This window comes from Lathyrus oleraceus, chromosome 4 (assembly GCF_024323335.1).
Source record: "Lathyrus oleraceus cultivar Zhongwan6 chromosome 4, CAAS_Psat_ZW6_1.0, whole genome shotgun sequence".
In the NCBI taxonomy this organism is placed as follows: domain Eukaryota; kingdom Viridiplantae; phylum Streptophyta; class Magnoliopsida; order Fabales; family Fabaceae; genus Lathyrus; species Lathyrus oleraceus.
The window spans coordinates 323,434,119-323,451,884 of record NC_066582.1 but is presented as its reverse complement, the minus strand read 5'-3'; the positions used below and the strand labels follow the sequence as shown (position 1 = coordinate 323,451,884).

General features: G+C 36.6%; 1 protein-coding gene and 1 long non-coding RNA gene across 2 annotated transcripts; one reads left to right on the top strand and one right to left on the bottom strand.

Moving 5' to 3' along the window:
* Positions 1 to 7,772: 7,772 nt before the first annotated feature.
* On the bottom strand, positions 7,773 to 10,743 carry LOC127075316 (uncharacterized). Its single transcript, XR_007786375.1, has 4 exons — positions 10,343 to 10,743; positions 9,366 to 9,515; positions 9,157 to 9,263; positions 7,773 to 8,886 (listed from the first exon to the last, which is right to left on the bottom strand). It is a non-coding gene; the product is annotated as an uncharacterized LOC127075316 (long non-coding RNA).
* A 4,000-nt stretch (positions 10,744 to 14,743) lies between these two features.
* LOC127137284 (uncharacterized) lies at positions 14,744 to 15,592 on the top strand. The gene has a single exon (XM_051063754.1). It carries the CDS (start codon positions 14,744 to 14,746, stop codon positions 15,590 to 15,592), a length of 849 nt encoding a protein of 282 aa, XP_050919711.1.
* Positions 15,593 to 17,766: the final 2,174 nt, after the last annotated feature.

Here is a 17,766-nt window from a genome sequence, read left to right as displayed (position 1 = left end):
CTGAATTCGCTTGGTGCTTTACAAACTTCACCTTAAAGTTGGAATGAGAAACTAGAAAGTTTTTAATACAAGAGATAATTAAACTAGATTCAGAATTAACCACCTTAGTTAGTGTGTAACGCTTGCACCACCAATTGAGAGTCACTTAAAAAATAACCTGATTTAGTTGTATATGGATGGCTGCCTACACCACTTCTTTTAAGGGAAGTGTTTTTGCCTCTATTATGGATAAGAGACCAAAATCCCAAACTATTTCAGCGTTGATGAATCTTCCTTTATTATCTCTTAAGCACCACTCTTAATTAGGTATTCGCTGTTAGTTATTAAACCCTACATCAACATGGCATTTCACTCATTCTGCACTCGAAGGATGCAGGGTCGGTCTTGAGTAAGGCCGAGATGGCCCTTAGCCCAGGGTCTCCAAATTAATAGGCCTCATTTTGTTTAAAAAAAGGTCAATTATATATTTAATATTATATTAAATAAATTATAAAATAGAAAATAACTTTGAACTTATCATTTGCCAAGCGGTCAAAAATATGTAATTTTTAAAACAATTTAATATATTTCTTTCTAAAAACTTTTAAAAGATATCAATGTTTGTATGGTATTAAATAACACGAATATAATGTTTTAACAATATTTCAATGCATTGTTTAAAAATATATATATTCGAATGCTTAATAACATGTTAATAAATATAAATTTTGTAAAAATTTATAGTTAGATTAAAAGTTTATATCGTACTCCCTCCGGTCTCATATGTAAGCAAAAAAAAAAAAAACTCACCCTTTAAGAAAGTGACTATATATTCATTTAAGTAATGGAAAATATACATTTTTTTCATATTTACCCTTATTTATTAATTTAGAAATAAATTAATATTTTTATTATAACCATTTAATGGTTAGTCAATTTTTATTAATATCTAAGTATTAATATTTTCTGGTAATTTGTTCAGATCAAACTCATCCATATCTAAGTATTCAACAATGGTGTTTTCATTTGTTGGAGTTAGAGCATTTTCACTTTCATTCTTTGGAGTGATATTTTCTGCACTTTCATTTGTTGGAGTTTGAATTGTTTGAGGAACTTTATTGTCTTCGATACCTAAATCAAAAGATGGAAACTCATTAGCTAAATGATGTGGGTTTGCCATTTTTAGAGTATAAAAAAAAAAAGAACAAGACTCATGGAGTTTTGTACAAGATGATACTGCACCATTTATAATAGGATATGACTTTTCAAAAGCCAATGATAACAAATGCAACGTTTCAGAATAAATGCTCTTTTGGAAGTGTAAAAAGTGGAGTTATTATAGGAATAAACATGAATATTGAAAAACTAAATTTGAGGGTAAAATTGGAATGGTATATTTAATTGTAACCATTGTAATTAATTTTTGCTTATATTTGAGACTCCAATTTTTTTTTTCTTACATATGAGACCGGAGGGAGTATAAATTATTTATTAGCTAAAATTTTATGATGTGTTTTCAAGACTTATATTGATGGCATTATAGGGTTCAAGTCTCGGCAATGGAAGTTTTTGAAATTTTAATTAATTTTTGTGGGAAAATATGTAATTTTCAAAACAATTTAATATATTTCTTTCTAAAAACTTTTAAAATATATCAATGTTTATATGGCATTAAATAACACGAATGTAATGTTTTAACAATATTTCAATGTATTGTTTAAAAATATATATAAATTTTGTAAAAAATTATAGTTAGATTAAAAATTTATATCGTATAAATTATTTATTAGTTAAAATTTTATGATGTGTTTTTAAGACTTATATTGATGGCATTATAGGGTTGAAGCGTAAAAAAAATTAACAGTTATTTTTTATCGGTGAGTTTTGATTATCATATTTTCTGTTTTTATTTTTGACACGAGCAAATTCAATTCATATCATTAATCAAAAGATATTCAATTCATAGATACAACAAATGAAAAATATTGCGCCTAGTACAAAAATTGGCAGCTTTAACTAACATGTGAGCAACTGAATTCGCTTGGTGCTTTACAAACTTCACCTCAAAGTTGGAATGAGAAACTAGAAAGTTCTTAATACAGGAGATAATTAAACGAGATTCAGAATTAACCACCTTAGTTAATGTGTAACGCTTGCACCACCAATTGAGAGTCATTCTAAAAAATAACATGATTCAGTTGTATATGGATGGCTGCCTACACCACTTCTTTTAAGGGAAGTGCTTTTGCCTCTATTATGGATAAGAGACCAAAATCCCAAACTATTCGAGCGATGATGAATCTTCCATTATTATCTCTTAAGCACCACTCTTAATTAGGTGTTCGCTATTAGTTATTAAACCCTACATCAATATGGCATTTCACTCATTCTGCACTCGATGGATGCAGAGTCGGTCTTGAGTAAGGGCAAGATGGCCCTTAGTCCAGGACCTCCAAATTAATGGGTCTCATTTTGTTTAAAAAAAAGATCAATTATATATTTAATATTATATTAAATAAATTATAAAATAGAAAATAAATTTGAATTTATCATTTGCCAAACAGTCAAAATATGTAATTTTTAAAACAATTTAATATATTTCTTTCTAAAAACTTTTAAAAGATATCAATGTTTGTATGGAATTAAATAACACGAATATAATGTCTTAACAATATTTCAATGCATTGTTTAAAAAAATATATATTTGAATGCTTAATAACATGTTAATAAATATAAATTTTGTAAAAAATTATAGTTAGATTAAAAATTTATATCATATAAATTATTTATCAGCTAAAATTTTATGATGTGTTTTCAAGACTTATATTGATGGCATTATACGGTTGAAGCGTAAAAAAAATTAACAGTTGTTTTTTATCGGTGAGTTTTGATTCTCATATTTTCTATTTTTATTTTTGACACGAGAAAATTCAATTCATATCATTAATCAAAAGATATTTAATACAAGGATACATCAAGTGAAAAACATTGCGCCTAGTCCAAAAATTGGCAGCTTTAACTAACATGTGAGCAACTGAATTCGTTTAGCGCTTTACAAACTTCACCTTAAAGTTGGAATGAGAAACTAGAAAGTTCTTAATACGGGAGATAATTAAACTAGATTCAGAATTAACCACCTTAGTTAGTGTGTAACGCTTGCACCACCAATTGAGAGTCACTATAAAAAATAACATGATTCAGTTGCATATGGATGGTTGCCTACGCCACTTCTTTTAAGGTAAGTGTTTTTGCCTCTATTATGGATAAGAGACCAAAATCCCAAACTATTCCAGCCTTGATGAATCTTCCATTATTATCTCTTAAGCACCACTCTTAATTAGGTGTTCGTTGTTAGTTATTAAACCTTACATCAACATGACATTTCACTCACTTTGCACTCGATGGATGCAGGGTCGGTCTTGAGTAAGGGTAAGATGGCCCTTAGTCCAGGGCCTCCAAATTAATGGGCCTCATTTTATTTTTAAAAAGGTAAATTATATATTTAATATTATATTAAATAAATTATAAAATAGAAAATAAATTTGAATTTATCATTTGCCAAGTAGTCAAAAATTTATTTTTAAACATGGTGGTAAAGGTCGGGGGTTCAATCCTCCTTGTTATACTTTTTTAATTATTATTGTATAGTTTTTTGATTATTTTTATTTTGTAATTGTTAATTTCATATTTTTCTTTCATTTTTAATTTCAATTTTTTTTCATTCATTGTTTAATGATCTTTTAGAGACACGAAAATATAAAGACTTAGTTGATGAATTTGTTTCAAAAAATATTTGGAGGATGACTCTTTTTAATTTATTAGAAATTTTAAGTTGTATGAAATGTTTTTTTATAGTTTGAACAAAACTTTGTATGTTCTTGTATGTTTTTTCAAGAATCTTTAACATAAGACCGTTCTTTCTTTGCTAATTTTATCATTTCATACATATTTTCGTCAATTATTTACTTTTACAATTTTGAGTGATGTTATGAATACTTAATAGTATAATCTAACCACATCATGTTATTTTTCAAGTTTATTTATGTCTTATAGATTGTCACTATTATACTATATATTTCCTTGGTAGTTAGTCATCTATTATGTTCTTCATATCATTTTGAATATTTTTAAACTTCGTTCTGTTAGCGTCGATATTTGATATGTTATCATTAGTATAAAATATATTGTTAATCTAGGCACCAACGTGAAGATATTTTCGCTTCCATCTAGTGTGGTAGTTTTTTCCCTAATAACTTTGATAAGGTTGTCTTAGATGAAATAAGATATGTTCCAATGGAGTTCTATGCACCATGGTATGAATATATTAACACAATCTTCTATAAATATATGATATGATAATTTTTTTTAAATTTCAATGTTTCTGAATCTTATTTTCTTTACAAATTGATTATTGTAAGGCTCTTACTTATGTAAGGATAATCTCTTGTCTAAGGCTTCCACCATAGCTAGCATATAATCTTAATTTGGTAATTTTTACTTATTATTAACTATATCAAGGTTGATTCTAATATTGTTTATACTATTTATCTAGACTTAGAAGAGGTTTTCGTAGTATTCAGGTTGGAGGAGGAAGTACTTATAGCTAATTTCAACGCTGACGAATACAAGGATTTGGTATAGAAGTGAGTTCAGTAACATATTTTCATTTGACGAATACAAGGTTGTTCTTGTAAAAAATTGTATTTTTTTTATTAGGGATCCATTTTTATTATTTTCCCAGGGCCTCTAAAAAGTCGGGACCGACCCTAGGTGGATGCCAAACGATCAAATGATCAATGGGATCATTATAAGAAGAATATGGTTTTTGAGTTTGAAACCAATCTTGCCTGACATGAAACGCTTGTATGCCTAACTTGTTCGCGTCCTCCATTCCATTGTTCCAAATCCAGTTATTCCTATTGTTCCAAATAACACATATCATAACAACAACTCTCCCTGCTACACGTTTATCTTCCTTGCTATAGATGTCGAGGATAAGGGACTTTGAATTATTAAAAGTATGTAATCTATGAGAAATAATGTGGTTCAAACTTGCATCATTCCATCACTGACTGGTTATCGGGCACCCAAAAAACACATGACATTCATCTGTTTCTCGCGATAATCTCTAGTCTTCCTATAAAGGTTTACTTGCAGGACCGGCTACAAAGTCCTAGACTTATATGTGTTAAGTATATGATTGTTTAGTTGATAAAGTATTTGAAATATTATGGGTAGTAAGTGAGATGCTTTGCAAACTAGAAATACAATAAAGTAAGGTGAAATAAAAGATAAAATACTGATGTAAATGAATGGAGCAAAATAAAAGTAATTTGATAAGTTAAATGACTTGAAGATAAAGGTGGAAGCAAAAGTACATTTTGTAAAAAGGTGAATTTTTTCTCTCAAACGCTTGATACTTCAAGTGCGTTCATATTACAATGCTAAAAATACTCCCCTTGACATGAAAATTACATCTGCTTAAGTAGTAGTAAAAAATAACTGAAAATAGGTTATGACCCATTCATGAAGTGCCACGTGTCGGAGCATACCACCCACGTTATTGGTAACTACCCATGTTCTGCTTCCCACGATTAATCCCCACCATGGTAAACTGACCTTCGACTTCGACAAGATTCTTCTTTCGTCGACCCAACATTCTGGGTTTTTTCCCTTGGCTGATCCAGCTTCTGATTGTCCCTTGGTCAACCTGGCTTTGTAACTTTTGGGTCGAAATTTGCCAACTAACAAATGTCCTTCCGAAAAGGCTGGTTTCGACTTGAGCTCTTCGACCGAGAAACCTGACTTTTGACTTTCCAAATTTCGGCTAGCCATCTAATCATTAATGATGTTTTTGTATGCAATGATGACTTTCCTGTGCTGTGATTTCCCAAACAAACTATCATCATAACTATCTACTATCTATGTCTTAGGATGTCAACTAAAGCTACCAACTCTCCCATTACCTCCTAGTTGAACAATTGTTAGTTGACCAACGCTTGACTATCCCTTGGTTTGCCTATAAATAGCCACGTTTTACCCTCAAATTTTTCTTCCTGCTTTTTCATTTGTGTATCTCTTCTGCAGCTTTCACAACAATCCTGGTTTTAACAAATTTTCTTTAAAGTTCCTAACAATGGCTTCCTCCATTCGTACCAAAGGTGATATCTCCTTCAACATTGGCGGCAACCCCATTGCATTTCAACTTAATGCAATGGAAAACACGAAGCGTATTCCTTAACCTATTTCTGCTGATGAAGCAGTGATAAAAAACTGGCAACACCAGATGCTCATTCGCTTTGTCATTGACAAAAAACTAGTCGCATTTCATGGACCTCTCCCAAACTCAAAATCTACACCAAAAGCAGTTCAAAGATCTTCAGCTTTCAATAAAGATGGAACTATCAACGTCAGATTCATGGATCTAAAGGAAAGGGTCTTCAGATTGATGCCTACCCCAGGCAACAAAGAATATTTAGCTCGGCTCAACAAAGTCCAAAGAAAATGCCAAGATCAGTGGAGAAGTGCAGGAATCTTCAACGTTATTCATATCTTCAAGTATGTTCATCGAATCAATCCTTGTATGATGTTGGCCTCTATGTATTTATAGGAAGGTTCGATCAACACTTTCCAGCTTCCATGTGGCATGTTGACACCGACGCTCTTCGACATGGCGACCATTACAAGTCTATCACCATTGGGCAACACTTTCGACCCCATACTTCCAACATAGACCACTTTTTCGTTTGGTCGCGCTAGTCTCCAAAACTATAATGAGGATCATCATGACAAGGATTATGTCGAATTTTCTAACGACGAGCATATCGCTTTTCTAACACTATGGCTCTCATATTACGTGTTATGTCCTGGCTTTTTACAGATAGCCAAAAGTTACATCGATCTAGCGATCCAAAACCATGAGGGTCGACAGATCTTTTTGGGTAAGCTTTTACTGGCTTCCTTGTACCAATCTTCGGGGCTCGCAACCCTTAAATTAAAATACCTTCATTCTATTTCCAAGGCCCTGAATTTTTCGAGCCCCATGTGGCTTTTATAACACTGGTTGAATGCGACTTTCAGATATCAATTAAAAGTCAAACATTCAAGTCACAAATGAATCAATTGTATAACCAATTTCAACCACTTTTCAAACCATTTCAATCCATTCCATGTCATTTTAAACCATTATATATGATTCTACACAAGAAAATACAGAGTTTGACATTTTGACCAATTTGTTGACTTTTGTCAACAGTTGACTTTTTGGTCAACTTTGACCAAAGTCAACCCAAAATCCCTAAACCCTAAAAACATCCATAATCATCAATTCAATGTCCTTTTACAAGAAAAATACAAGGAAAAGTGAATTTTGATTGATTGTTGACTTTGGTCAACAATTGACTTTTTTTATCAACTTTGACCAAAGTCAACCTTCCCATTTTTGACCCTCTCAAACCTAATGTAACACACTTGGCCTCCACACATCATCCAAAGGTATTGATTTGATATTCTTTGCTTGGTTTCTTCATTTTCAAGTAACTTGACCCATTTTCAAAATCACACTTACCATGCCATGACTTAGTCATTTTGCCTTGCCAATCATAACTCTACCTTGATAGACATGGTCCTGCATTCACCCATAATCAAATACCACAATCAAGTGATCAAACATGACACCTACATAGCCATTTGGACATACTAGCATATGCATTTGGCCTTGAACTTATGATTATGAGAAAGGCTCATAAAGGCTACAGCAAAGTCACCAAAACAAACAAAAAAAAAACCCACAATTCTCAAACATGTTCTTCATTTTATGATTCTGCAAGCCATCAAATACAAAGTCAACACAAGCAGAATGAAAAAATTGTTACAACTATAATCAAAATTCCTAACATCCAAATCCAGCACCAACATAACTTAACAGTTCGAATCCATTTCAGCAGGCAAGTATTGAAGGCGGTGCAAGGCTCGGTTCTGATCTGATGGCTTTCACGCTTGTTTTCAATTTTGCAGCTATCGTCTGTCAGTACTTATCTTCCCGGGTTGTTGTAATCACTGGAAGAGATCTGGCTCAGATTTGCAGTGACGGGTATGATACATGGACATGCCTTTTCCTTGGAATTCAAACTGAACTTTCAGTGATTGTGCTAGATCTTAACATGGTCTTGGGCATAGCACAAGGATTAAATCTTATTTTTGGGTGGCACTTGTTCACCTGTATCTTTTTAACTACCACTGGTGCTATTTTTAATATACTTCTCCTTGACATTGAGAAGACAAAATACCAAGGAGAGTTTGTCGCAGGCTTTGTATTATTATCTTTTATACTTGGACTACTCATCAATCAATCAGAAGTTCCACTTTCTGTGAAAGGAATAATAATAAAGTTGAGTGGGGGGACTGCATTTATGCTTATGGGTCTTCTTGGAGCAACTCTTGTGCCTCACAACTTTTACCTTCATTCCTCCATTGCATAGCGACATCAGGGACCGTAAAACATTTCTAAGGATGCATTGTATCATAATCACTTTTTTGGCCATCTTATGTGTCTTCAGTGGCCTTCATTTAGTAAATGATATGCTGATGACCATATATGCAAACACATTTTACAATACAGGCCATGTTTTGCTTACCTTTCAAGGTGCACTGTCATCAATGGAACGGGTGTTACGCAGCCTAATAGTTCTGCTTGGCTTTGTAGTCATTATGTTTCTTGCAAATCAGACTACTGCAAGAAAAACTCATTCCTAATCGAATCGGGAATACCACCTTGTAACTTTGTGACTAAAGGAAACATTAGCCGAATTGCTTCGAACCACAACCCGATTAACTCAAACCAGTACCATAGTAGGCCTAGCAAAGCACCACAAACCACATCAACATCAAATATCCATCAACCTGCACCTGGAAATCCATTCAAACACCAAGCCAAATTCAACATACAAATAGAAGCCTTAAGTCAGACTTAACATAATTGTGCTGCCATCAATAATTACCAACCAGTTCAAATAGGATAGCCATGGGTCTATGTACACACACAAATAAAGCAAGAAGTTATAGATAATAACAACAGGGAGTTAGGCAGGATGGCAATAGGACCATTAACTAATCTTATTGGCATAAGTCACAACTTACAACATATAACAACTTTCAGACTTTTCCAACGGTGCTTACCCAAAACTTAACTTAAGACCTTGGCTAATGGTTAGTTCGTAGCAGTGGAATATCTTTCGGAACTTGGCAACACGGCATTTCGAAGCCGGCTGGGCATTTTAACTGCACTGCAATACACAATTTCATTCACTGTGTAAGTTCATAATAAGCCAGTATAATGTACTAAATAACAATGTTAGCTTATTTGCACTCCATGACAAACTACAAACCTGTTGCAAAAAACTATTGTGTGGAAATTATGCAAAACAGACTGTTATGTGGAAATTTTGGAAAGGTTATTATGTTAACTTGAAGCCTACAACGGTAACTCTATCCGTTTGGTTCGTGACGGAATGAAGCAAGCCCATAGCTGATCGACCCTACAACGGGCCATTTCAAAACACATCATAAGCATACATGTCTAACAAACATAAATTCATGTACTTAGCAACATTCAAACAGAAACTTACACAAGTCACCAATTCAAAACCGACTACACATTCATATAGCAGGTGTATAGCTTATGACTTTTAACAGGTCCCTTAACAGGCTGCTACACCTATCTCATAACTACCCTTCAGAACAACAATGGAAATAACCCACTAAATAACGATAGTTAACTTTAACAGTTCAATTCACAACTAGCATACTCAATTATTTCCACATACCAAAGCCATTCATAATTTCAACCCAAACCAGAGTCACTTTGAATTAACTTGTAACTTGGACAGCAGGTCCTTAAAAAACCACTTCAGCTTAATCTCAATCTCCTTCTAACCTACAATATCCAGTCAAAATTCACTTCATTCATTAACCAACTAAAGCCAACTTAACTAACTAAGTCATGTATAACTAACTGAGTTCAATTCAAACTCAGTGAGCCAAGGTTAACTAACTCCCAACCTAAACCTAACTGAATCAAAACCTCATTCCAAGCCTAACCTAACTCCAAACCTAAACTCTATTTAAATAATTCACCTCTCTCATTTTCAAAACTTTGGAACTCGGTGTGAATCTATGCGAATTCTCTTGCAATCTCTTCCCTCACCCTCACCATAGCTCTATGTCTCTCTCATAGAAGCCATTGAAGCTTCAATTTCGCTTGAGCTAAACCACCACACTCTTACTCTGCATCGATCCAGTTCAGAAGAAGAAGAAAGAGACGAAAAGAAAAAGAAGAAGAAAGAATCAAGGTCAGAAAGCTTACCGGTGGATTCTTCGATCATCTTCTCTGGTATGTCATTTATCATTCAGTATCGTTTTCTTGTTCTGAGCTCACCAAGATGTAGCACCTAAGGTAGGGAGTGGAACCCCCATAGTATTAGGGATTGATCTCCACCGAACTCCATTTAATTTGACTTGTAAACCGTTAGGGTTCTTCTATTCAGCGATTCGATTCAACCGGTACAAGAGTTGTTTCGTAATTTCATTGTCATATTCATGCTCAACTTGATATCACGCATCCAATGGTGGTGGTGTTTAGGTGTAAGCCACTACCGGCGCTAACGACGGACGCCAGCACCGTGAACCACAGGGAACGGAGAGGTGAGACTGCGCGCACTTTAGGATTCATTTGAACTCTATTGACTTGGACAAGTCAACAGAGCTGTGAGGTTTGAGCTTAGTTCAATCAGGCCCACTGATTTCCCTTTCACACCACACACATCACCAATGCACCCCCTAATGACTTTGGAAAGAAATAGATTTGGGCATAACCAAGCCCATTAGCATTTTGCTGATTCACCACGTATTTCTAGTGCGCACCCCCCTGAGCGCTGGAAGTATTGAATGGGCTCAAACGCAGCAAAGTTCATTTTACTTCACACACCACTTTTTTTTTGTCTTTCGCTTCCTGCACAAAAAAAACTACTTTGGGCTCATCGTGCAGCCCATTAACCAAATCTTGTTTTACACTTCCATTTTAATTGCTTTTTTCTTTTATTTTCTTAATTGATTTTTTGCAATGTAATTAGGTTAATTAGGATAATATTAGATTAATTAGTTAATTTTTGACAATTAGGAATAAAATCTTGATTTTTAGGATTTTAGCTTTTAATTAGGGTTTTATTAGAATTTTAATTAGGACTTTTTATTAGAATTTTAATTAGTACCTTGATTAGATTTTAATTGGTCTTTGATTGAATTTAGAATCATCTCATTTTCAACATTAGGATTAGATTTCAATCTTTAGGATTTAATAAACTTTGAACCATGGTTAGAATTTGATATATTTTGCAATTGACCATTTTACCCTTTTAGGCTCATTTTGGTATTTTGATGTTAGAATTGCATGCTCCCCTTAGGATTAGATTTCAATCATTTCTTAATAATTGTAGGACTTAACATAGGCCTTTTAATCAATATTTTGACATGCTCCCTTAGGACTTCTAACTTCTAACTTAGATTTTTCAATCAATTTCTAATGCATGATCACTTAGGATAGTTTCTAACAATTACTAACTTTGATTAGATCCTAACATAGTTCCCTAAAATCAAAATAAAACCCATGATTAAATTGATCAAAATCAATTTTGATTAATTAAATCCTTTGAACTTGTATAATCCTACTGTCTAAATTGAGTGACCAAAAGACACTTGGTCACTTAATAAGACTTTTCTTCCAAGCTGTGAAGCCCAAGGCCTCAAGACAAGATCTTCAATCAAGGCATCCTCAGTCATACCAAGCAGCGGATTATTCAAGCACATCAAAGGTGGCATCTTCAACATTTGTTAAATCAAAGTTAGAAGGGTGCGACACAAGCCTTAAGCAATAGAGAAGGAGTGAGACTGGAGTATTCCTACCCCCATTCTGAGTATCTTTGGATATGGGACGTATGACCTAACGCTTATTGTATTCACCTATATTCATAGACTTTAACACAATTCTAACCATATGATTAACGAGTCAATCTTCATAAAGCAAAAACAACAAAAAGTAAGGACAACAATCAACAACTTATTAATCATGAATCAAGTTGTACGATACGAGCCTTAAGTAATGGAGAAGGAGTGAGACTGGAGTATTCCTACCCCCATTGTGAGTATCTTTGGGTATGGGATGTATGATCCAACGCTAATCGTAATCACCACCATTCATAGACTTTAGTGAAATTCGAATCAAACGATTGATAAGGTCTTCATCATTGCAAGAGACAACTACAAAGACTCTTCTCCTTCCACTTGAGAGTTAATGTGATTTCATCCAGTAACTATCAAGTCTTTCCATTCCATTCAAATCATTTCAATCTCAATCATCCATTTCTTCTCGCCTCCAACCAATTTCTCTTCAGCCCTAGTGGGCTGAACTACGAAAGCTCTAATTTCCTTATTGCACTATAAGGATACGTAGGCAGGAGAACCCAGTTTCTTCGCGAGCTACCCTATTTATCAAGCAATCATTCTTCATTCATGCAACCTATACCATCTTTTTTAGATCAAACATATTTCTCCTTGGACTCCTTGTATATCCTTTTAGGACGTCCTGATGACAGTCCATCTCTACAATCGAGAGTTGTTTGGCTCTTATCCCAAACATTTAATTCATTCTTTTTCGGCTAACACGTCACTTTGCTCTTCAATTAAGAGTTTATCCTTCTCTTGGATCCAAGATACTATCCTGATTTGATCTCGAACTGTCGATTCCCCAGCAAGTGATACATTACTCCTTACATTGCATTTATCCCTTGACTTAGTGTTTGTCTTTTGAGCCCCTGCTGCTTAGACAAATATCTCTCTCTCTCTCTCTCTCTCTCTCTCTCTCTCTCTATTATCGTAATTCTGAACTACGATTGCTTTGATTTTCTCATTTCACAATGAGAATACGTAGGCACGGGGATGTGAATCCTTGGCGAGCATACTTCTAATTATTCCTCTTCCGCCTTAGGGCATCACTCATATCTTTCACCCTTCATTATCTACCTTCGATCATAAACCGTTCACCCAGTGACATATCTGTCTCTTTGATATCGAAATACACTTTCTTTGGAATCCCATACATACCCTTTTAGGACGCTTAACGAATAGTCCGCATTTCATACCTAGAGTTGTTTGGCTTTTATCCCAAACATTTAATTCCTTCTTTTTTGGCTAACACCCTGTCGCGGTCATAGTTGTTTCCCTCTATGGTAGAAATCTCATTTCTCTTGTGGATTCCAATACACTTTCACCTTTCGATTTCAAACAATACTTATTCAGTCACTTATTACCAAGTTCTTCTATTCTATGACTCCGGTCACTTCATTCCGTTCATCCCATGATACATTCTTATTTTACCTTCCTTCACTCCACGTAATATACCTTTATCTTTGAGCCAAATACATTATACCTTTGTGCTTCATCTTGTACCTCCTTGTGAACCAAGAGTTGTTTGGCCCTTACCCCAAACACCTATTTCCTCTCTCTTTTCGGTTGTTCCAGTATAGTGATACAAGTGTTATACACCCTCACTTGTCGGTTCATACCTGTTTACTCTTGGGTTCACGTTTTCACCCTTGTTGGAGTTCAAATAACATTATCCTTTGGTTCAGAGCATAATTTTGATCACATTTATTTTCACCTCCTACCACTAGTTCCTTGAACTACGAAGCTCCTAATTCCTCATTGCACTATGAGGATACGTAGGCATGAGGGCCCCAATCCTCACTGGGCACTCTATCTATTTCCCTTCCTTTCCCCTTATTCTTTCACGAGTAATCGTTAGATAACACCTATTCGAGCGAGAACAACCCAAACGGTTCCCATGGAGTACCATGGATGTTTGGGGTGTTAATACCTTCCCCTTTCATAACCGACTTCCTTACCCAGTATATCTCTCCCCCCCGGGTTTTATCGATGTTTTCCCTTCCCTTTGGGGATAAATAAAGTTTGATGGCGACTTTATTGTATGTTCGAGCGTGAGATACATTCGGGTATATTTCCGCTAGCTTCAGATGGAAACTCGGTTGGGGAGTACTTTATTACTAGGAGTATTTCCTAGTCTCTAAAAGGAGTCGAGCCTAGTTTAGGTTGTTCCCTCGCTAGTTTAAGTGTTGAACTCATAGTTGTGCTCGCTTTTATTTATCGTATTTCTTATTTACTTTATATTATGGACACATCTGTTACATTGTTGTTGGGTTGGGATAGACTACATGAGAGGAAATCTCTGTAGCCGAGCTTAGTACACACATAGGTTAGACTCGTGGATAGTCGTGTACACCTGCGTTTCGCGCATTGGGTGTCACGAGAACCACACCCAAACTAGATTCACTTGGAAGTACTTTTGTCATGTGAGTATTCACTATGGCAGGGTATTTCCATTTTCGAGTCGATGACTCTGGGAGACCTTCTAGGAACCACCTTGGACCATAGTCCACATCTGTGAGGGGGATATGGGTTTTTATTGCAGGAAACCATAGACTCTACCTACCTTGATACTCATGTTACGTCGAACTTTTGAGCTTGCAACATGTGACACTTACAGCTTGTCCAAAACTTGCTAGAGTTTCGAATCCATGTGACTTATTATCATATCATCATTACATTATCATTCATCATGACAAATTTTTGCATATGCATGTCTTTTCCAGGAATCCAAGAGTCCATTCCATTTACCAAGTAATTGAAGTGAAGTATGAACCCCGAGAGAAAGAGCATCCATAATTACAAGTTTGTGGAACCTCAGTTGGCTGTATTGAGAGGACTTGGGGCACGTTTAGACCTGACTCACAAAGACGCCTTCAAGGAAGCGTATGGTAACCTTCTGGGTATCTTGAGCATCGAGGTCAACATCATCGTTGTGCACACCTTGATGCAGTTTTGCGATTCACCACTAAGGTGCTTTACTTTCCAAGATTACCAGCTAACATCGACATTGGAAGAGTACTCTCATATTCTGGGTATTATGACTAAGAACCAAGTGCCCTACATCCGCACCAAGGAACTTCCTAAATATCAAGATCTTGCTGAAGCTCTGCATATGGGAAATAAGGAAATAGAATTGAACCTGAAACTAAAGGGTGGAATCCATGGCTTCACCTCTAAGTTTCTCGTAGACAAAGTTATCACCTTCGCTGAAGGTGGAAGTTGGATGACCTTCAACGCCCATCTAACTTTACTTATTTATGGGATTGTCTTGTTTCCGAATATGAAGGAGTTCGTAGACTTAGCTGCTATTCACATCTTCCTGACTCAGAATCTGATTCCCACCCTTCTTGCTGATACTTACTATTCCATCCATGTGAGAACCCAGAAGAAGAAAGGGACTATCATCTGTTGTACCCCTTTGCTGTATAGATGGTTTATTTCGCATCTACCTAGCAAAGGTCCTTTCGTTGAGAACAAAGATAACTTGAAATGGTCCCAGCGGATCATGTCCTTAAAAGCCGAAGACATTCCTTGGTATTCTCGAGTATACAATGGTGTCAAGCTAATCCTCAATTGTGGGGATTTTCCTAATGTACCTCTTCTTGGTACAAAATGAGGGATCAACTACAACCCTAGGCTAGCATTGCGATAACTTGGATACCTTATGATGGGCAAACCTGATCTCAAAAGTGTAGAGGGTTTTGTTTTATACGAAGGGGTCGAAGAGCCAGAGTTGATCAAGAAGATTGTCAAGGCTTGGGGGTCGATTTTTCCTCAAGGAAGAGCAAAGATGGGTAAGAAGAACTGTATCGCCAAGGAAGCTTACACCAGTTGGGTCAAGAGTAGAGTTAATGAGGTCTTGTTGTCGTTCCCGCCCGAACCATCCATGAACCTCCAACCTCCTGAGCCAGAGAACCAACCAAATTCTGAAGTAGATGAATTGAAGAAGGTTATCAAGACCCTAGAGAAAGAGAATGCCGATCTCAAATTTAAGCTTGCTAAGATCTCATTGGAGAAAGAAACCTTAAAATTCAATCTGAATCAGAAGAGAGACCGAGTTCGTCAAGCAGATGATGAGGTACAAACAAAGGTTTTCAAAAGACTCAAAGTGGATGACACCCTCAAAGAGACTTATGCCATCCTGACAACCAAAAAGAAGCAGTTAGCCGAAGCCCAATACCGAGCCGGTAAAGCAGAGCTAGAACACATGGAGCAGATGAAGAAACTTCAAAGCCTGCTAGAAGCTTGTAAGAAAGAGTTGAAGGGTAAGAGAAGCAACAACAAACAGCTAAAAGTCACCCTTCGCCAAAACCAGTACGAGCTGAATCAGAGACTAGAAGAGATCCGAGGGCTGAAGGGACAATCACATGGGAACTTGAAAGACAGCAACATGCAGTTGAACAAGCATCCTGAAGACCCCTTCAATCGAGGGAAGACAGTTGTGAACAACATTCCAAGCAAGCCATATCACAACCCCCACCTGAAGGGAGTGCAATGTTGGGAAAGTGGGGCGCCTGCCTGTCTCCCAAATCTCAGGCTTACTACGAAAAGTTGTTATCCAATTGCTTCTAGTCGCTTGTAATTCATTAGATTGAGGTCTGATAAGACTAATGTGACCTTCTTGTAGCCGATGAGCATTTCCTTGATGTACTTGTATTCTGCTTTATCGACATTGAATAAAAGAGTTTCTCGATTATTGGCTTCATAAACTGTCTCTCTTTATTCGCTTTATAATTGCTTGTGTTAAATGAGTAAACTCGCGGATTCCCTGGAATTGTTTCCTTTACGAAAAAATAATAATGATGAATGCACATATCAAATCTTTTTGCATACATACATGCATCCACACATTTACTTGCCAAAAGCCGTCAGAAAACAAAATGCTTACACTCGTCATTTTGCCGCAGCAACAACGACGACTCGTCATCCGTACTACACATGTTCCAACAAGTCCAGAATCATGGCTGAATACGAAGCCGATAATATTGCCGTCCGCGAATCCCTTGCCCAGGTGCAAGGTGAGATGAACCTATTCATGAGGAATATGGAGACTATTCTCGAGATCCTCCAGTCTCGGAGGAACCCTGCCTCTGTTGTTGCCAACGTCACCTGTGCTGCTGGGGTGACCATTCCTGATGTTGCTGTTGGCACTACCGTCGACACTCCGGCGGAAACTGTTGTGCCTAACTCTGAGAACCGTCACATGGTCCCCATGGACTCTGCTAGGCTTGTTGCTGCCTACCCATGGGGAATGCCCCCACACCTAACCGCTAGTCTCGCCAGTGGGGGAGCTTTCTTCCCTCATCCGGCTCTCTTCGCCGTTGCCGCTGCTGGAAACCCTGGTTTCCCGTGGGCTCTCCCCGCTACTCAAACTACTTCGGTTGATGTTGCTGATCCAGATGACGACCAGGGTCAGGTCCCTGACGACCTCCCCAACGATGAAAAGGACTACTGAGGCTCGCGCCTCCACTTTCAGCTTCCCAACCTAACCGCTCAAGCTGCGAGCACTGGTCAGGTCCCGACCTTTCCCTTTAGTTACCTTAGGGCAACCTCCGTGCCCATGATGACATACCCTACATCCCAGTACGTGCAGACAGGGGCACCTCAGGCCCTAATGCTCAGTCTGGAATGCAATATCTTCAGCTTGCTAACGTTGCTCAGACCGTGCCACCGGGTTTCTCCTACCCGCCTCAGATGTGGTTCACCTCGAACATGCCTGCACCGATCGCTCCAGAAGCTTCTCGACCAACCAGTCAAGTCGCTCCTCCCGTTGTTGATTTGGCCAGACCT

Coding starts and splice junctions, on each gene's coding strand:
- LOC127137284 (XM_051063754.1), top strand. CDS start 14,744: ATGAACCCCGAGAGAAAGAGCATCCATAATTACAAGTTTGTGGAACCT.